At 39.0% G+C, this 21,317-nt stretch overlaps 4 protein-coding genes across 5 annotated transcripts; 1 reads left to right on the forward strand and 3 right to left on the reverse strand.

Moving 5' to 3' along the window:
* The first annotated feature begins 413 nt into the window (after nucleotides 1-413).
* Nucleotides 414-7,310, forward strand: LOC132184098 (magnesium transporter, putative (DUF803)). The gene is made up of 9 exons (XM_059597595.2): nucleotides 414-765; nucleotides 1,189-1,245; nucleotides 1,341-1,431; nucleotides 1,740-1,900; nucleotides 1,985-2,112; nucleotides 2,306-2,443; nucleotides 4,930-5,022; nucleotides 5,104-5,221; nucleotides 6,774-7,310. The coding sequence occupies exons 1-9, from the start codon at nucleotides 600-602 to the stop codon at nucleotides 6,899-6,901; spliced, it is 1,080 nt and encodes a 359-aa protein (XP_059453578.2). The 5' UTR covers nucleotides 414-599; the 3' UTR covers nucleotides 6,902-7,310.
* A 2,100-nt stretch (nucleotides 7,311-9,410) lies between these two features.
* LOC132184919 (lectin protein kinase family protein) lies at nucleotides 9,411-12,404 on the reverse strand. Its single transcript, XM_059598708.2, has one exon. The coding sequence runs from the start codon at nucleotides 12,233-12,235 to the stop codon at nucleotides 9,698-9,700; it is 2,538 nt and encodes an 845-aa protein (XP_059454691.2). The 5' UTR covers nucleotides 12,236-12,404; the 3' UTR covers nucleotides 9,411-9,697.
* A 1,485-nt stretch (nucleotides 12,405-13,889) lies between these two features.
* Nucleotides 13,890-17,210, reverse strand: LOC132184766 (G-type lectin S-receptor-like serine/threonine-protein kinase At1g34300). Its single transcript, XM_059598507.2, has one exon. The coding sequence runs from the start codon at nucleotides 16,279-16,281 to the stop codon at nucleotides 13,933-13,935; it is 2,349 nt and encodes a 782-aa protein (XP_059454490.2). The 5' UTR covers nucleotides 16,282-17,210; the 3' UTR covers nucleotides 13,890-13,932.
* A 168-nt stretch (nucleotides 17,211-17,378) lies between these two features.
* On the reverse strand, nucleotides 17,379-19,355 carry LOC132184767 (GDSL esterase/lipase At1g29670). Of its 2 annotated transcripts, none has more exons than XM_059598509.2 (4): nucleotides 18,757-19,355; nucleotides 18,328-18,561; nucleotides 17,867-18,119; nucleotides 17,379-17,789 (listed from the first exon to the last, which is right to left on the reverse strand). In XM_059598509.2, the coding sequence occupies exons 1-4, from the start codon at nucleotides 19,153-19,155 to the stop codon at nucleotides 17,548-17,550; spliced, it is 1,128 nt and encodes a 375-aa protein (XP_059454492.2). In that variant the 5' UTR covers nucleotides 19,156-19,355; the 3' UTR covers nucleotides 17,379-17,547. The 2 variants fall into 2 exon arrangements, with proteins under 2 accessions (XP_059454492.2, XP_059454491.2); XM_059598508.2 differs by having other exon boundaries at nucleotides 17,867-18,122.
* Nucleotides 19,356-21,317: the final 1,962 nt, after the last annotated feature.

Here is a 21,317-nt window from a genome sequence, read left to right on the forward strand (position 1 = left end):
AGTTGGGCTTGCCTATGGACTTTCATAGGCTTAAGGTAGGGTCCGTAGGGAATGTTACAGTCTTACAGAATCAGAATTTACATTAAAAAAAAAAAAAAAAAAAAAAAAAAACAAGAGGTCAAAGCTAACATGGGAATCATCAAAATGAGAGCACATGAGCTCCAATTACACTGTAGATCAGAAAGTCAAAATCTGCCGTTGATAGCAACCATTTTAATAAAAGCAAGACCCCAGATGATCTGATCTCGATAATCCAATATATAGAAAAAACAGACAAGGGCTTGGATACGTACATGTACAGCAACAGAGCTACGAGTTTGCACATCCAATCAATTCCCTTCGTCACCGCGAATGAAAGAAAATGTATATATATGGCTACCAAAGATCCCTGACCGTCTCTTTGGACTGGCAGGTGAAGGAGCTTTCATCTTACTCCCTATTCAGATTCACTTTCTCGAAGTTGAACCCATCGCTTGATTTCTGCACTGCTGCACATTCAGTCTTGATATGTACGCATAGGTGTAGATATATATTCTTGGTTTGTTGGCAAGTTTGTGTCTTTTTCGGGTGATTGTTCAGATGAGAAATTGTACCCATCAATGGCTGCGTCTTTGGTGAACCCAGAAGCAATATACGTGTCGGCCTCCTTTGACGATAATCTCAAAGGGTTTATTCTTGCTGCTGTTTCTGGTGTGTTTATTGGGTCCAGCTTCATCATCAAGAAGTTGGGTCTCCAACGGGCTGGCGCCTCGGGGACTCGAGCCAGTAAGCGTTCTTTCCCAGATATAATTTCCTGATTCTATTCATCTTTTAAACGTTTTGGTTTGGTTCATTTTCACTTCAGAAGAATGCAGTTAGTTAATTACAGTTCTGGTGTTATGCCAGCACGATGAGGAAGGATACAAACCATTAGCCTACTTGAAAAGGGTTAAAAAGTAATGCACTATTCATTTATCAAGTCAATATCAGTATTCACTACCCAATTGAGCTGATTATTAGAACCTTGCTATGACTTATTGGGATGATTACAATGATAGGATTGTAATTTTTTTCTTCCTGCTGAGAGGCATTTTTTTTTTAAAATTTTTTATAGCAAAGTCATTTACTTGTTAAATTGAAATTGCATGTAACTTGAGTTCACTAATATGAATTATTGTGCTGGTGGATTGTCTGGTTAATGGAATAAAGGTTCGGGTGGATACGGGTATCTGAAGGAGCCTCTATGGTGGATTGGCATGGTGACAAGTAAGTCTTGCATTGTTGAATTGTGAATGTGTTGATTTTGGAAAGCTGTGAGGAAATATGAGACAACTTTTTGTTTTTATCTCAAATTTTGACAGTGATCGTTGGTGAACTCTCCAATTTTGTCGCTTACATGTTTGCTCCTGCGGTGCTTGTGACGCCACTTGGAGCTTTGAGTATAATTGTTAGGTGCATCAGATGTCCTTAGTTTAAATTCTAGTGCTGGTGTGCTTGGTTGCAATAGAACCAGATTTTAGTTGAAATTCAAAATCTTTGAAAGTCAAACTACTGGATTAGTTGTGGAATAGTTGTGATTTGTGATCCATTTTCAGTTCAGTTTATATTGTTCTCATAAGCAAACAGATTTTGGAATTAGATTTTGGCTTCAATCCCTATTCCATGACTTCATTTCCTTGCAACCAAATGCAACCTGCCAACCTTTGTGTTTCAGATGAATAAATTTGTGGTTTTGACTTTGTTGTTCATTTTGTCACAAGTGCTATTCTAGCACACTTCTTCTTGAAGGAAAAATTGCAGAAAATGGGTATACTGGGGTGTGTCTTATGCATTGTGGGGTCTACTTTGATTGTGCTTCATGCTCCAAGTGAACGTAGTCTTACATCAGTGGAAGAAATTTGGGAGTTAGCAACTCAACCAGGTAAACTTTTTGAATATTGTTTTGCTGTTTCTATGTTTAGTTTTTCTCTTCTCTCTGTTGATTGTTTTCATGTTTTGGGTCCAGCTTTTCTTTTATATACAGCCTCAGCAATAGCTGTTTCTTTGTTGCTGATCTTGTATTTTGAACCACGCCATGGGCAGACAAACATAATGGTGTATGTTGGCATATGTTCCATAATTGGATCTCTAACGGTTAGCATTCCTTGTTTCTTCCATAAAGAGTTGCCTTTTTAATATGATAGTATTTGCAAATATGTTGTGTTGCTCCTACTATCATTTTCTTTTTCTAATTATGGGCATATGCTATCCATCTTACGAAAATATCCTATCCCTAGATAATCGTTGGAAGCACATGCAGACAATAGATTTTATGCTTCTTTTGCAGGTTATGAGTATTAAAGCTGTAGGTATTGCAATAAAACTCACATTCGAGGGTTCAAGCCAGGTAGCATGCTTCCAAACATGGGTTTTCGTAATGGTTGCAATTACATGCGTTATCACTCAACTGAATTATTTGAACAAGGTCAGTGATTTTATTTCTTCCTTTTTGCTTCCATTAACATCCCCCTCCCCCCCCGAAATATGAAAATTTTGAAGTCTGGTCTTCATAAAATGCACAAATAACTTACTCTTTAGACTCCCCTCTATATAACAGATTGCAACTAGAATGAAAAATGTGGTGAGTTCAGCACTCAGTATAAACGGAACTTATTACTTAATAAAAACCCAATCCTCAAAGTAAAATGTCATTAGTTTGACATTTTCAATGTTTAGTACTTCATTTTCCACCACCTTCAAATGCATCTGTCCTGTTAAAACTCTGCATTCATGTATATCTTCATCTGAAACTGTATCCATACTGTATTTGATGGAAACTGGTCCTCCATATCTGTAATGCAAACTTCTCTGCTAACAACTTAGATAGGGACTGCACTTTAAGTTCTTAGCGCCAGGTCGAGAAACAACCACATCTAGCTTCAGTCTAATTATATAGGCATCCGACAGCTAAACCTTTGAGTCAATTTCAAAATCTTGACACAGGTTATCACACGCATTTAATTCAGGAGCCATTTTTCTCCTGAAGCTCACTTGGAGCTTCTCCGTGATCTCCTATCTCATGAATGTTAGAATAGGGGATCTATTGAAAACACTAGTCTACCCTTTGCCATCAACAGCTACGATAGTTTTGATCTTCTTTTAATCTTTATATGGATTGCAATTGCTTTCCCTAGGTTCTTTTTCTAGGTTATGCCATTGGACCCTAGTTCATTTGTTTATATATTTCTTGCGTCTTAAGGGACATACTTTTGGACCCTAGGGATAGAGATAGTTAACTTTCTTTGTCAGATGGACTTGCAATCCAAGATTTTACTCTCTCTCTCTCTCTCTCTCTCTCTCTCTCTTGGTCCTTGGTGTCTCATTGAGTTTGTGGACTACACAACAGTTGGTGGCCATTGAGTTTTTGGACTTCACAATGCTTGGCAGTCTTCTTCCTTCCCTGGCGTAGGTGGGATTTGGTTCCAGGCCTCTTGATATGTATTGAAATAGGTGCCTTTCAATTATTTGGTGGTGTGTGTGTGTAGATAGTCATTCAGCATGTGTTGTGCCAAGTGCCTGTTTGTCAAGATCTTTCAACTCAAGTCAATATATGTTAGTGATGATCAATGTTGGCCAATTTGTTACCACTAGAAGTATTCACGTGTTTTAGAATCATTTAAGCTCCTGTCTGTGTGGTTTTGTAACAAGAATGGTCATGAGATTATTGGATTAATGACGGCATTTAATATCAATTTCATCATAAGTCCAAGAAAAAAAAATTAAGAAAATGATGAGGATAGATGTATAACTTGTATACCTTTCTCTTAAATGCCTTGATGCCTTCTTGTTCTTTTTATTTGTTCATCTACTTATTTTCCTTTTTCTGGGTGTAGAGGTGGTTAGTGTTATTCAAATACCAGCAAAGTTCTTTCTGAAAAGGAGGATTTTTTTGACACTTAGATGTTGTGAATTCTAGATATCTTAATTTGACTGCAATGGTCTCTGCTCCTCTGTAACTTTTCATCATATTTGAGATTTATCAAGAATCGTTGGTATGGTGACGGTACGATTTTTGGTTCATTCTTAATATGAATGGAATGAGATGATAGAAGAGAATATTATGTTTATGTAACATAACCAATGTTAAAAGCACCCACAATTAGGAGTGGGCAAATATCCACCCCGCCCGGTTTTCCTCACAAAAAATGCAGATCCAGGTCAAATATTAGGATACCTGCGCGGGGCGGGGCGTGTAGCATTTTTTTAAATTCTGGGTACCCACCCTGCAATAACCCTAAACCTAGAAAACTAAGACCCACAAACAATAACCTATCTCTTTCTTCAAGCCGCCTCTTCTTCATCTTTCTTCATGTTCTTCTTCTTTCTTCTTTCCTCTTTCTCTCTCTCTCTCCTCTGCGCAGCTTCTTCTTTCTTTCATTTTATTCTTTCTTCTTTCTTCTTTCCTCTCTCTCTCTCTCTCCCCTTTGCGCCCTTCACTCTCTCTCCTCTGCGCAGCTGCGGCCCTCTCTATCATCTGCGCCTCTCTCTCTCTCTCTCTCTTCTCTGCACCTCCCTCTCTCTCATCTGCACCTATCTCTCTCTCATTTGTGGCTCTCTCCTCTCTCTAGACCTGGATGATGCCCAAACCCGCACAAACCCACACCATCCGGCCCACCCCGCACAACCCGAAACCCAGTGGATATTGATAATTTGGTTGCGGGTCTAATTTTTAATACCCACAACCTGCGGGTCGGGTACTAAAATACCCAATACCCGGCCTGATCCGACCTGTGCCCACCCCTACCCACAATTGTAACTCATGAAATGATACATTTCAATTTGCATGCACCATTAGAAAGTTGTAAACGGATTCAAAATGTTTTTCTGTAGATATGCTTCACTGTTGTTTATAATTGGTGCCATTTGTTTGTCCTGTCTTTATTTAGAAAATAATGCAAATCAATGACCCAGGCTTTGGACACATTCAACGCAGCACTTGTTTCTCCAATCTATTATGCTCTGTTCACATCACTTACAATTTTTGCCAGTGCCATAATGTTCAAGGTATCTTTGATTCATTCGCTGGAAGCAATCTGCATTTTTAATTTCAGAGTGTATTATATTTTTTTCTTTCTGTTTTTCTAGGATTGGTCTGGTCAGAGTGCTAGCAATATTGTGTCAGTGCTTTGCGGACTCATAGTTGTGCTTTCTGGGACTTTGGTATTGCATAGTACAAGAGAACGGGATCCAGCTTCTGTTATAGGTATGTAATTGTGAACATGTTGACATACACCCATGCGTATACACTGACTAAATGGCATGATTTTCAATTGTATGGTTTAATTTGTGTGGCTTTTGTTTGCGTCTGCCCAGTTTATCATATTCTTGCAAAGGTTAAGTGCCCAGGCTAGATTCCAACATCAATAAATTGGCACTTTGGTTTATCTGTAGGAACCTCCTGGTGCAACATTTTGTCTACTGAAGCTCACCTTTCTAGGTTTCTCAGAAGCACGTTAATTCTTAATAATTAGCACACTGACTATGTATATAAATAGGACACCAATTGAGTTGGAAGATTCTGTCTCAAAAAGTAACATGTATCCTTTGAATATATGAGAAGCACATATTTTTTTTTGCTATTAAAAAAAATACTTCTCAGTTCTCACATGTTAAGGAATATGTGTCACTTTTAGGCGCTGGGTTGAAGAAAAATTCCTCCAACCTAGCTTGTAGGAAATTTCTGTCTATATAAAAATAATCAAACATCATCAATAACTTTCTCACTTTCAGCTTGTGTGTATGTAATTGATTCATTATTAGCTTTTTCTTCTAATCATGTTCTGTAATATTCTCGTGTGAAAAATGCCAGTATTTTGAGATCTGAATTTCTTTGTTCTTCTGGTGCGTAGTTAAGATCAACAATACAGATTATAATAGGCGGCTTGACTTGTTAAAAAAAAAAAAAAAAAAAGGAGAAGAAAACTTACCACTCTGGTTTTCTAATTCTTGAACTTTCAATCTAACACATTGAGGTTTCATAAGAAGCACTGCTAGATGCCACTAGACCATTAGAACCTGAAGTCATTCTAATTGCTTTTGGTAATTATGGTGTTTCTCCATATAATGTACTTAAAGTACTGATTAGTTATTCAGATTCTCTATGAAACAAAAGGAATTTGATTTCTTCGTGACTTCTTGACACCACCTTATAAGTTAACAGCACTTTGAGCATATCTGCATTATGCTTGTATTATAAATTTAGGTACAGTTATCGTGATTGTTTGCAAATGAAAACTAAGCATACGCACAAGCATATACCCCATGAAGTTCTGAACACAGACCAGATAAGAAATGCTTATGCATAGGCAGACTGGTCACTGTGGTAATAAAATTGGCTTTGCAACTTTAACATAGGCTAAACTAATCACAAAGAGAATTGTTGCTGAAGTAACTTATGAGTTGTTGCTTCTTTCACAATGAAAACTGCCTCCAATTTGCAGATCCCATTTAAATTGGAGTTATATATAAGGCTTTTTTTTTTTTTACTTGAGCAATGAGCTTAAATTATCATCAAATTTCAAGCCAAGACAATCCACTAGTGGAGATTTCTATATAGTCTGCACTATTAATATTACGAAACTCAAGTAAATAGTCGTGGTGTCGATAAGGATAAGTTATACCATAAATTAAAGGCTCTTAAGCTATTTTCTATAGCCAGCTTCCCTTTAATTATTTGAAAACATTTCAAATGAATCACCAGTGATTTCTAGTTATCTAGTGAGAATGTTTTATGTGGCTATTTCGAATATATGCAGATATGTATTCATCCGTGTCTCCTCAAGTATCATGGTTTGTCCATATGAATGGTGAAACTTGGAAACAGAATGCTGATGAACTATGCCCTGATTTTGACGCAATTCTTAAACAAGACCATTTCAAATAAGAATGGAAAATATCTGGGAACATCCATTCAGCATCTCATGCAGCCTGCTGAAGCCTGTGTAGTGCATAAGTGGCAAAAACCTGCCAGATATTTTTGCGTACACTGCCATTTCTTGATTCCAGATTCTATTTGGTTCTTCAGTTGGCGGCTTGACATTGACTTGTGGAGGGTAATAGTTGGAATTTAGTTGGAATTTTTCCCTTTCCTTCTTATGTGCTTGTAGGGTTTGACAATTAGCTGCAGCACCGTGTAGCTAATTTAGTTTGTGATTAATACCTGATAGTTATCGATTTTGTTTTGTATTCTTACCATAGCTCCTTATGTTTTCTTTGTACAAGTCAGGTCACCAGCACACAGATTGTAAAATTGATTCAACTCAATTCATTATCACCAGAGGAATTTTTTATTTGATTTGTAAATTCAATATTTTAATTTGTTGTTCCTCCTTCTATTCAATGCTTTATTTTTGGTCAATCTGCCTCTGATGCCACGCATTCCACTCCCATACTCAAGTGCATGTTTCCAGACGTGATAGTAAAAATTAAAGTTTGGATCTAAGATTCAACAGTAATCCATCTAAAATCTAATGGTAAATTTTATTACCATGTGAAAGAGTGTATACTTAAGAGTGTGGAAGTGAGAGTTGTGTGTAGCATTTCCCTTCTTTTCATTGTCAGTAGACTTGATGACTTGCTCCACTCAAACTCGCACCGAAAATTGCAATATTCTCTCAAACTTTACAAACTTGCAATATCTTCCCAAATTACTTGGCTCTTTCACTTAACACTCTTCCTTATAATTTTTTGTTAAATCTGACGGAACAAAAATGACAATAATACCCCTCACCCGTTTTTTTTTTTTTTTTTTTTGGGAGGATACCAAGTACATTTTCTCCATTATTATACTGTACTTGTCAAGAGTCCATTTCAAAATCTCTCAATTTTTTTCATTTACTGCATGTATGCATTTTGAAGGGTATTACATTTAATGCACTACCATTATTAAAACTTTTGGATTGCAATGCCCTTCAAAATGCACTAAATGAAAGAAATTAAGAGATTTTGAAATGAAAAGGATCATTTTCCTCAGTTTTAATGGCCTATGTTGCCTCTTGCCCTGGTCCATCTAATCTAGCTGTGAGAAGATTTGATCATGGTGCCACAGCCACTAAGAGGGCATCGGACGGGAGAGAGGGTAAGATGAAGGACAAGGTGAGACGATTAATGTTGTTGATGTCCAAATAGGTTGGCAAAGAAGCTTCAATAATTAATGTCGGCAGTTGGAAAAGACATTCACTACCATTTTAAGATGTGTGGCATAAAATATTTGAGATTTGCAGTTGGCTTCTTTTGACAATTGCACTTCTTATCAGCATCATCAGGAGCTGGCTCGCATTACACTGGAAACGTCTTCTTTGAAACGGTCAAACATATTTAGCATGCAAAATGTTAAGGATACTATTATAATTTTCCAGTCTATTTACAAAAATGGTTTGACAATTTAGGCAACAGTGTTGCGTTAGCCACAATCAAATTTAATTGTTTAGTGGTTGACTGAATGAATGACATGTGAACTTACAAGCTGAGGCAAGAGTCATGTGATACTACCATATCAGCCACAATTAAATTTAATAGTTTAGTAGCTGACGCGGTATGTGCCATGTAATTTGCCACATTAGTTTGTAACGAAATTATAGTAAAAATTGTAAGCCCCCTAACAATACCCATTTATTACAAGTATTTTCAAGTGCTTACTCTCTGATGTGACAGTAAAAACCACAATTGATGTGAAATATACAGATTAAGTCGTTCAAAATCTAATTGTAATTTTCACTGGCACATTAGAAAGTAAAGACTTGGGAGTAAGTAACATTTCTCATGTAAATATCTTAACCTACAAATGTAGGGCATCTTCCAAAGGAAACTGCATGTAACATGCTTTTTCTTTTTTTAATGAATAATAATTTATTAGAAAGAAGAGCTCTTACACATGCGAGCTTGGAAAGTAGGAGAGGACTTTTGACTTCCTTGGCAGTAAACAAATACGCAACAAATAAAATAATAGGGGTGCATTGAGCTTTCAAACTGTTGGAAAAACGATCTTTCACCAAACACCAGAAATATTCATTGTTGCAAGACTCATTCCACGAAAGACTACAGCTACCCATTCCCCTACGTTTGGATTTGGGAAAAGAAATGGAAGTCACAAATCAAAAGAATGCTCATGAGAAAAGAATAACCTGGTTTTTTCAGCAATTTCAAACCTTCACCTTGTTCTTTCTGAGATCCAAGCAAGACATATGCCCTGCAATCAACAAGCACTAGTAGGGTACTATTATTTTTATGAAAGTTTGTTTAAAAGGGTCATGAAAGATGAGAGCCCTAGTGGACTAAACAATTATCTTTCCCTGACTCTGATCATTTTGGATGGTTTATAGTCATCTGTTCTTTCCACATTAGGAGAATGTTATCCCACTATCCAAATCTTGGAAACTGCAACAAAGACAAGCTGGGAAGAAAAATGTATTGCATACAATGGTTCTTCTCACGATTAATTTACACATTCAATGGATCAACTCAAATTGAACCTATACAAATTGGTCATCCGTTCTTGCAAAGAGGATAAGAACATTATATATACTATGGTTGTAACAATTTCTACAAGATAATATACCAATATCATGTAATGGTACTTGGACCACAGAACCTTACCTCTTTCAAGCTTTTCTATGGTCAAATCTGGATGAGAAAATTGAGAACTCAAATGCGGTTTGCGAGTAAAAATATAAGCATGCAACTAAACTTGACTCTGGCCCTCTGGGTATGATTGTAAAAGGGATGACGATGCCCTCTCTACATTCTTCCCTGAAGCATAAAGTGAAACTCCTGCGGCTTGGAATGATGAAGAGGAAGAGAGAGCTGGGGCTGAAGCTGCAGTGGTGGAGAAAGCGCTAATGTTGCTGCTCACATTCATGCTGCTTCCATTAATGGACCCTTCAGTCAAGCCCTTAGGAGCAGGTGGCCTCTCAATCTCTGTAATCCCTTCTAACATCTGCACCACTTTGCTCATCATTGGTCTGTGTGACGGTTGCTCCTGGATGCACCAAAAGCTGACTTTAATTGCCCTCACCACTTGCTCCATATCAACCTCTTGGTCAGCAAGCCTCCGGTCAAGAATTGCCTTGATATTACCCTTCTCAAACTCTTCATAAGCCCACACACAGAACTTTTGCCTACGGGTTTCTGCAGATACTTCGAAATTACGTCTCCCACTCACTATCTCCAAAAGAACCATACCATAACCATAAACATCAGATTTTGAAGTTATTGGAAGATTTGCCAGCCATTCTGGTGCCAAATATCCTCTTGTACCTCTGACGCTTGTCAAGGTTCGGTATCTATGGTCCTTTGGATTAATCAGCTTGGCAAGACCAAAATCTGAGACTTTGGCAGCATAGTTCTCATCCAAGAGAATGTTTTCTGGCTTTATATCACAGTGGACGATGCAGTCCCGACACTCCTCGTGCAGGTATGTCATCCCCCTTGCAGTACCAAGGGCAATGTTGAACCGGTATTCCCAATTCAAGATTTTTTCTGACTGGCCTTCTGATACGAAAAGGAAATGATCAAGAGACCCGTTTTTCATGAACTCGTATACTAGAAGCCTATGGCGCCCTTCGGAGCAAAAACCAATCAATCTCACCAAATTCAAATGATGGGTGCTACTTATAGTCGCAACCTCCATTCTAAACTGTTTTTCCCCCTGTTCAATTCCCTCAAGTTGCTTCACTGCAGCAACCGTTCTATTAGTAAGAATCCCTTTGTACACAGCACCAAATCCTCCAGTTCCAAGCTTCTCCTTGAATCCCTTGGTTGAGCGCTGGAGCTCCTTATATGTGAACTGGACTGGAGCACCAGAAGCATACTCAAGAAGGGCATAGTGAGCTGACAATACTCCGAACTTGGGGCTGTTTCTACAACACCACCACCACAAACTACCCTCCAGGGCAACCAAACCCAAAATGGTGCCTATAACCACAACAGCTACAACCCACGGATGCATCCTCCAACCGCCGCCCTTCCCAGAAAGCTGGGCATTAGGTGACGGGTTTGGATCCACCGGTGAGCAAACCTTGATGTATGAACTGCTCGGCAGCGCCGGACTCTGATAGCCACTAATAAAACCTGGAGTCTTGAAATAACACAACCCCGTCCCATCTGACAACGAAGTTGAAGCATCGCAACTAGGATTCACAAGACAATTCGACCGACATGCGGATATACCCACAAAGAAAATCTGCGACTCTGTCTCCGGAGGGTATGTTAGGAACTGTGTATTTTCCATATCCAACATAGTCGGATTCCCTGGACAATTCACAGTCTCCACCTTCCTCTTACACCCTTTCCTACCATCTTTTGGATCAACGAGCTCGAAATTCTGAGATGGGCACCCGCAAATCGGGTCCGTATCATTGTAACTACAAATTCCCATATTCCCACAGTACCCAAAAACCTCACATTGATCCTCAACAGCTGCCCATCTCGCAATTTCAGTCCCACTCCCACGATCAGAGCTAAGTATCCTCAAATTCCCATCACCGCCCAACTTCAAATACCTCAGTGTGTCCCTATTCTCGGCATAATCATTGCTGTAAGCCATGATACCCCCACCAGACAAATTGGAATCGAAAATCGACAGAATCCCAATGTTCTGTATTCCCAAACTCGGGGAAGTCATATTGACATCATACGAGGAATTCAAACCCTGAGTGAAATACACAATACTATCGTTCCAACTAAGCGTGAGATTCCCAGAACTAATAAGACGAAAGGAGTACAACCCAGATCGCAGAACCTTACCGGTGGTGAAGTTCTGGGACGGCACGACCGTATCGGTGGGGTTGTCGAAGGAGGACCAGACGACGGTGTCGTTTCGGAGGAGGGAGAGTTTGCCGGTGTCCTCGAGTGAGGCGGAGGAGACGCCTTTTCCGGCGGTGCCTGAGTCCCAGACGGTATTTCCGTCGCCGTTGACGAGGCGGAGGGCGCCAGAGGGGAGGAACTGGAGGGAGGCCGCGGAGTCCACTGGGGTGGAGCCCGCTGTCCAGATGGGGACGCCGCCGGAGTAGGAGATGGCGGCGATGAAGGAGTTGGGGAGGCCAGTGGAGATGAAGCCTAAGGAGAAGGTGGAGCTTGGGGAGGACCACGTCGCCTGGTTCTCGTTGGAGGCGTCGAGGGTTGAGCCTGGTGCGATTGTGCCTGCTGCTTCTGATGCTTTTGCTGCCACTAACAGAAAAACAACAAGGAAGAGTGATCTGGGTTGGATTTGGAGGATCATTTCTTCCCTTTTCTGGGTATAATCCGTGGATTGATGGTTGTGAAGAGATTGAGAGAACGCAGACAAGAGGGCTTAAAACGGTGGGGAAGGAGAAAGGAGAGCGAAGACTTTGACTTGAAAATGTGCAGCTTGAGACTTTGTGGCGGCGGCTGCCAGGTGGGGGCGCGCCAGTCCCTCACGATTCAATTGCCCCTCATTTGGGGATAGTTTAGTCATTATATGGCCATAGAGTCAAACATTTTGAATTCTAAGTTTTGACAAAGTCCCACCATTTGGCATTTGATATTCTTAGGCCCGTAGGCCAATATCCCGGCCCAGACCAGCCCAAGGAGAGACCAATGGTCCAGTACATAATGAGTTTAAAGGACTATTTGAGATTGCGTTTGAGTGGCTTAAAGAGTGGCTTAAAAGTACTTTTAACACTCAAAAAGTCAGTTTGAAAAAAAAAATACTAATTTGGTAAAAAAAAAAAAAACACTTTTAAGGGTCCAAAAAATCTAAAAATGACCAAAACACGCTTTTAGCAAAAACCTAAAAGTGAAGTTTCTACCTAAAAGCGCTTTTTGGCAAAATTTTTATTTTTAAGCCTTTTTACCAAAAATACGTTTTAGTTATTTTTAGACTTTTTGAACTCTTAAAAGCGCTTTTAATTTTTTTACCAAACAAATATTTCTTTTTTCAAACGGATTTTTTGATTGTTAAAAACACTTATAAGCCTCCTCAAACACAACCCCAAACAAGCCCTGAATAGGAGTGCCCCATGAGATCATGCCACGTTATGTCATTTTAATCATTTCTCATATCCTCGATAGAATATTAGACAATGCTACACTAAAGCACACGTGTCACGCCTTACTTTTCTACATTCCTGCAATAGTAGCATGTGACGTTTAATTGACACAATTGCCTTGTTAGAACTACGTTGTGATAGAAGGTGAAACTTGGCGTGAAATGTGATTTGTTAAAGTTAGTAATTAAATATAACAACCAATCAAAACGCTAGCCAATGACAAGGATACACATCGCAAATCCCACATAATGAAGAGAATTCGTGAAAGCATCTTTAGCAAGAGTTTTTATTTTACTATTCAAAATACAACTTTTTTTCATTTTAGCTATTAGTTTTTCACTACACACTTCAACAAGAACATCTATTTTAACTATCTACTCTAATTAAATATCATTTTTTTAGTATTATTTTATTAGTTTTTTTTTTTTTATCATTTCTTTGTCTTCTCCATAAAAAGAGATAAAAAGAGAAGGAGAGAGAAAATATTAAAAAAAACAGAAAAAAATATAATAAAATATTACTTACAAGTTGTTAAAGTAACTTGTAAATATAAAAGTTTACTGTAGCAGTAGTAGGAAAACCTTCTATTTTATAATATCTGTTTAGAGCAAGAAAAGTTAACAAAATAGTTAAATTTATCTAAAAAGCTAGTTTAAAAACTGCTTAGATGCTCTCAACACAAGGAAACCAACCCAAAAGAAAAAAAGGTACACACTCTCACGACTCTCTTGAACTTCTGTTACACTCATCTCATTTTCACAAAAAAGAAAAAAAAAATTATTTCTATATGACTACACAAGTAATTAACTGAGAAAGAATTTCCCGCTTTGATTAGGAAAAAAAAAAAAAAACTGAGAAAGAAAAACCAATTGATTGTGATAAAGAAAGAAAGTTGATTTGATGCTCTTCAATTTAGTATGGTTGCAGTAGGTAGCAGAGCATTGAGGGCCTTTGGGGGAGGCGGCCTATGAATCTCTGTGATGCCTTCTAGCATGTGCACCACTTTTCCCATTCTTGGCCTCTCTGATGGCTGCTCCTGGATGCACCAAAAGCTTACTTTAATGGCTCTCATTACTTGCTCCACATCCACCTCTTGCCCACCCAGCCTTCTGTCAACAATTCCCACCACATTACCCTTCTCAAACTCTTCATACGCCCAAGCCCACAACTCTTTCCAATTCGTTTCTGCAGATACTTCCATATTCCTTCTCCCACTCACTGTCTCCAACAAAACCATACCATAACTGTAAACATCGGATTTTGAAGTTATTGCAGCATTTTCCTGCACCCATTCTGGTGCCAAATAATCTATATGGCCCTTTAAAGTAGCAACCTTTGCAAGACCAAAATCTGATACTTTTGCAGAATAGTTCTTATCCAGGAGAATGTTTTCAGGTTTTATGTCGCAATGGATTATGCTTTCAGGGCACTCATCGTGAAGGTAAGTGATGCCCCTCGCAGTGCCAAGGGCAATGTTAAACCGAGTCTCCCAATTCAGCAATTTCCCCGGCTTATCATCTGTTTGGAAAAGAAAATTGTCAAGGGACTTGTTTTGCATGAACTCATATACCAAAAGCCTGTGGCTCCTTTCACAGCAAAAACCAATCAATCTCACCAAATTCAAATGGTGGGTGCAACTTAGAGTTGAAACAACCATTCTAAACTGCCTCTCTCCCTCCTCAATCCCCTCGACTCGCTTCACCGCAACAACTGTTCTGTCAGCAAGAACCCCTCTGTACACAGCTCCAAATCCTCCGCTTCCAAGCTTCTCCTTGAACTCCTTGGTTAAGCGCCGGAGCTCCCTATATGAGAACTCGACCGGAGCACCAGAAGCATATTCAATAAGAGCATATTTGGCTGACAAAGACAATCCTCCGATTTTGCGGCTGCTTCTACAACACCACCACCATAAACTACCCTCCAAGGCAATCAAACCCAAGATGGTCCCGATAACCACCATAGCTAGTGCCCAAGCATGCATCCTCCAACCGTCGCTCCGCATAGAAGGCGATGCGTTTGGGACCGCCGGTGAGCAGACCTTGACATATGAAGTGCTGGGGAGTGCCGGATTAGTATACCCGGAGATAAAACCCGGCATCTTGTAGTAGCACATGCCACCCCCATCTGACAATATAGTCGAAGCATCACAAGTAGGATTGACTAGGCAACTCATCCTACAAGAGGATATACCCACCATAAAGATCTCGGAGCCCTCGACGGCAAATAGACTCTGAGGAGGAAACGTTAAGAACAGAGTATGTTCCATTGTCAACATGGTCAAATTCCCCGCACAATCCTCAGTCGCCACCTTCCTCTTACACCCTTTTCTGCTATCTTTTGGATCAAGCAGCTCGAAATTCTGAGAGGGGCACCTACAAATGGGATTCTTACCGCTATAACTACAGATTCCCATGTTCCCACAGAACCCAAAAACTCTGCATTGATCCTCAACAGCTACCCATCTCACAGTTTGAATCCCACTCCCTTTATCAGAGCCATAAATCCTCAAATTCCCATCACTATCTAACCTCAAGAACCTGAAGATCTCACCTGATTGATTATAATCATTACTATAAGCCATTATAGCCCCCCTAGTCAACGTGGGATCTGAAACCGACAAAATACCAGTAGGCTGTAATCCTAAAGTAGGCGAAGTTCTGTTATTCGAAGAATTAAAAGTACCTCGACTCCAATATGCAGTACTGTCATTCCACTTGAGATTAACAGTACCATTACTAAGAAGACGAAACGAGTACAACCCATTTCGCAAAACGTGACGAGTTGAAAATTTCTGCCCCGGCACGACGGTGTCGGTTGGGTGTTCGAAAGAAGCCCAGACCGGGATGGTCCCATTTCTCGTGAGGACAAGGTTGCCGTAGTCGTCGAGGGAGGCGGAGGAGACACCGAGGTTGGCGGTGGCAGAGTCCCAGACGGTATGGCCAGAGCCGCTGACGAGCCGGAGGTTGCCTTCTGTGGGATGGAGTTGGAGGTAGGCAGCAGAGTCGACGGGAATGGTGCCTGCGGACCAGATGGGGATACCTCCAGAGTAAACAATGGCGGCTAGGAAGGTCGGTGGAGAGGTAGGGGGGTTGATGGGGATGAAGCCGAGTGAAAATGTGCCGTTTGGGGAGGACCAGGCTTGGTTTGTGTTGGAGGCGTTAAGGGTTGAGCCTGGTGATATTATGTTCACCATTGCTAAGCAAATTGTGGGGAGGAGGAGGATCGAGAGTAGGAGGATTTGGATTTTGGTTGTCATCTTTCTTTTCCTCCTCTGTTTTTTGGGTTATTTCTGTTTCTGGGTTTGTCAGAAACAGAGATGGTGGGTTTAACAGGACAGAAATCCAATCATCCGGGGAAGGGAATGAGGAAAAGATCAGAGCTTTGAGTTTTGGCGATATCAAAATTCAATGGCCTCTGTTTTCCCGAGCCAATGTCCTCCGAATACATATACCGAATAATATTGACCGTGAAGGGGCTGCTACTAACAAAGCTCAGAACTTTGATCTTGTCCTCCTTAGAAGACTTCAGAGTAGAAGATCACAAATATTTCCGTTCAAGTCTTCGTTAAAAGCGACGACGAAGAAGAAGATAGTTTATGATTTCATCAAAAAAGAAAAAAGAAAAAGATAGTTTATGAAGGAATATTCAGATTTTGTGGACGTTGGTAAAACAAGTTATTGGGCACAAGAAAACCCATTTACGTTCAAGTCTTTCACCGCGTATGAAAATGTATTCCAAATTTTTGAACAAATATGTAGAATAATTTTTATATATACGTTAAATGATAAACTTCAACTCAAACATGTCGCAAGGTTGATAGTTGGTGTCTTGTAGGACTTGTTCCTTGAACATAATTACAGTTAATCACTAGATGTGGTGAAGGATTTATTTATTAATCATACTTTTAGATTACGATTTTCTTTACTAAAAAAACTAGATATAAACAATTTAAACCATAAGTTTTCGCTCTACCTACCCAATTAATTGCATATAAATTATGTTGACAAGTGACATGATGATCTTCATTTCTGATACGATTAAGAATTTTTTATCCTTTGATATGACTCATATAATGAAAAATATGGCAGCAATTATTGCAACAAATATAACTAAGCTTTACTAACAAAGATAAATCGATTGGATTAAGATCCACTGCAATAACTTTATTATGACAAAAAAAAAAAAAAAAAAGTGACTTGTAATGCAAGGAGTGATTGTTTGACCATCCATTTGGCCATAAGGGCAATCAACCACCTTCGTAAATTAGTTTAGAAAGTGGTCAAATCATTCATTTTGGTCACATGAGTGATTCGACGGCTTCCAAATACCAAGAAAAAAATGTTGAGGGGTAGATAAAAAAGGGTTTACTTTTTTAAGTTGTTTCACATGCATAATATACAGCCAACAAAAGGAAAAGAAACACATCTTGGCTAAACTACACTAAATTCATTAGCCTGCATCCTAGTAAATTAACCTCACAATTCTAAGTACCCATCAAACATAGAATTTAGATTAAGACTACTCAAAAAACATATGAGTTGACGAGATTTTTAATGTTAGTGGGATAAACTTCAGTTTTGAGATTAGATTCATAGGCCTTGCTTGCTATCTGGGCATTCACAGCTTCCGTTGGATGCAGCCCATCAAAGAACACATGGCTGCTCCTCTCTGCACACGCTTGCCCACCTCTTTTGCACAATATTCCATTTCCACCTTCATTCATTGATGCCACTTCACAACAAGATCTACTAGCGTCCTTGAAACCTGTAGACCATGCATCCATGGATTCAAATACTCATTCTCAAATCTCAATATATATATATAGGAGAAGTGATATTTACCTTTGGAAATGGGATTTCTGATGATATCCCTGATAATCTTATATGAGTTGACATAAACAAAAGTAGAACCAGGCATCTCTGACTTGAGAACATCCACCAGTGACTTCAAGTGAGTATTGAAGAGATGAGCTGCCCGGTTCAGACCCTGTACGCAGCCATTGCGACTAATTTGCTGGTTCAACATAACCGTTGGACTGCACCCAAGTGGGTTTACCGACATTAACACAAACCTTCGAGCCCCAAAATTGAACAGCTTCTGCATCAAATCAACAATCTCAGACGAACATATATAACTAAGTAATTAATAGAGGCATGCATTTACTATTGTTGTTGATGTTTGGTGGGTCTTGATAGAAACCATTAATATAAAGTTTCCCAAGCTAATTAAAGATTCTGGGACAGAGAAGTTTTGATTTGGTGAAGAAATGTAGTAGCCTATGTGTTGTTTTTGTCAAACGCACCATTAATTGCTGAGACAATGATGCTGTCAGGTTGGCAGTGAAGGCTTGAAGACTGACATTGCTGTCGGATTTGCCCAGGAAGTAGTTGAAGGAGTAATCGTTTCCCCCTGTTCCAACAACAAACAAGTATTTGGGAAGCACCACCCTGCTTCTGCACTCCAACTGAGCTTCTAGGTCCGGCAAGGTCACCTTCTCAAAGTTTCTGATCTGTTGACTCAGACTGATCACATGGCCCTGAAAACGAAACCCCATTTGCACAGATGTGAGCTTCATCTGTCAGAGCTTATTGTTGTGGCAATCAAAAAAATGTAAAATCCCAAGACTTTTGCTTCTCAATCAAAAACACTATTAATTAAAAGTTTCGATCCTATAACATGCCACAACCAATGAGAAGAAAAAGAAGAAAAAAGTCTATATATATGTTGTTACCGCAATTAAGCCAGTATCATCTAGAATACCAGAGGCACCAGAAGCATAATTGACACCATGAACAATTTTGCTTCCCTTAGTAGAGGGGTCAGCAAAAGCTGGAATCAATGAGGGGAGCTTAAGGTGGTCACCCAGAAGGTCAATCACATTCTTCCCATTTGTGAACCTTCCTGTGGGCCCAAGAGGGAAATCTATCCCATAAGGCAAGTAGTCAGCCTTAGCCATGGAGTCCTGGAGGAAGTTGTTGTTGCCATTATCAACCAGAGAGCTTCCAAATATAAACAACCCTTTGATCCCAGCTCCTTTATCATCATTGGCACTAGAATGACAAGTGCATGTGGAAAAACAAGCAAGGAGGGAGAGGGATAAGAGAAGTTTTGAAGGTGTCTTTCTAGTCATTTTGTTGAGAGGGGGATATATGGCCTTGGCTAGGGCTACTTTGTTGCTGGTTTGAACCAATGATTTGTCAAGATGGAATGGAATGGGATGGGATGGCTTATTCTTATATTGTTGTAACTTGTAAAGGAAGACTCTTGATCAGTCGAGGACATGGGAGAGGAAATTTAGTGAATCATGCATTTTTAATGAAGTTGATGAGATTCACCATCAACAATGAATGATATTTTCTTGTGGTAATTTGCATTTTATGATGGAGTGTGACGTGGTGCTTACGGTACAAACTTCTTTTTTTTCCAACGAACAATGTGTATTTCCATTTTATTCTCGTCATCTTTTTACTTATTAGGGCATATATCGGCATGCTATTAAGGGATAAATACAAAATTGTTCCATGCAATTTTAGGTTTTGACAAATAGTTTGTTAGAGTTTAAAAATGGTTTAAACATTTTTTGTGATAAAAACAAAATAGATATTAAAAAAGTTGATAGAATTCATTAACGTGCATTATACTCACAACTCATTGTGTGACACGTATCACTTACAATAAAAAAACGCATGAGTGGTCAGACCATTCTTTTTAACTAAATGAAGGTGACCGAACCACCCCAATGCATATTAGGGGTCTCATGAGTGGTTCAAACCATCCAAATGGGCAAAACAAAAAAAAAATAAAAAAATGAGCCATCTCCTAATGGGGGTCGCTCAATTAAATCCGAGAGACAAGTCCTGCAATTTCAAACCATCTTACCCACACATCTTTTCCTAGATAATGATTGATGAATCATGGAGGTTGGCAATTAATATCAAATATACATGTAGGGCATAAACAACTCTTCAATCATGAAAAGACCTTATATATGTTTCTTCGTAAAACGCAAATGTCATGTACCAAAAACGTATCACCATGCTTCTATCATTTATATGTATATCCCTGTCACATAAAGAAATAAAAATTTCATCATAAATATTCTAACTTAAAAAACGAGGGAACTTTATAGTGCACCTATAGTTTTTATATATTTTTCAATTGAATGCATTTAAGACATGTAGCTAAAGCAATCTTTTCTTTTATGTTTCCTTTTTACCTTTCATGAGCAATCTTTTCATTTCTTCAGCCCCACAAACAATTTGTAAGTGGGTGACGCCTTGAAAAGTTAGTCCCGTCATAATTAGTATCAGAGCAACTCAATAATGTTATGTGGTATGAAGGCACTACATAAGGTGGCTCGTGGGACCTTATTTAAGACTTCAAGGATCGAGTGGAGGAGATTGTGAAAATAATAACTCTTTTAGAAAATGAAAGAGAAATAAATCATATTCGATGAACTTATCATAAATACTTTATGTGATTTTTCTCTATCACATGCCAGTTTAGATCTTTAACAAGTCTCTCACTTACTCACGAGGCAAAACGTATTAAAAAAAAAATATATTGTTTTGGATTATATCCGACTCCCAGATAAATATTCTGGTTCCGTCCTTGTTTATAATGTTTTTTTTTTTTTTTTGCTTAAAGGATCTATCTTTTACCCTTTACAGATTGAATTTAATCTCAAGTACTCTCTAATACAACAAACAAAGCTATGGTAGGATGGATTAAAGCTATTGTCTCATTACTGCATAAAATGCACTACAACTTTGAGTCCAGTCTTGCCCTTAAAGGCTTAAAAGAAAATGACATTCATGAGTGATATCCACATGAAAATGCATTGATTGCATAACGACCACTTTTACACAGATTTTTCCTTAAAAAACTTGTGAAAAGATCATGTGGACAGCAGTCAAAGGCACAGAGATTTGTATATCTATGCAGTAGTATGCATTGGCTTCTGTGCCTTCTATCCCATAATTGTTACCGTAGCACAAATGAGAAAGAAGGAAAGAAGGAATACAGTAGAGTAGAGTGGAGTGCTTCTCTGAGGTGAGAGCAGCACTGCAGGCAGTCTTGGAAATGGGGTGTACGCTTCAAATCATAAATGTAGCAAATGGGGAGGACTGAGGAGTGTTTGACCGCCTCAGCTCAGTGGGTAGCTCGGTTATTGATTAACATCACAAAGGAAAGTCCTGGAAGAAGACACTCTGATATTGCATAAACAGACAAGAGTTCACAGCAATTTTTCTGTCTTGAATTGCTAACAATTTATCTATTTAGATGAGTGAT

The sequence above is a fragment of the Corylus avellana genome, chromosome 7, assembly GCF_965113065.1.
Source record: "Corylus avellana chromosome 7, dhCorAvel1.hap1.2, whole genome shotgun sequence".
Classification (NCBI taxonomy): domain Eukaryota; kingdom Viridiplantae; phylum Streptophyta; class Magnoliopsida; order Fagales; family Betulaceae; genus Corylus; species Corylus avellana.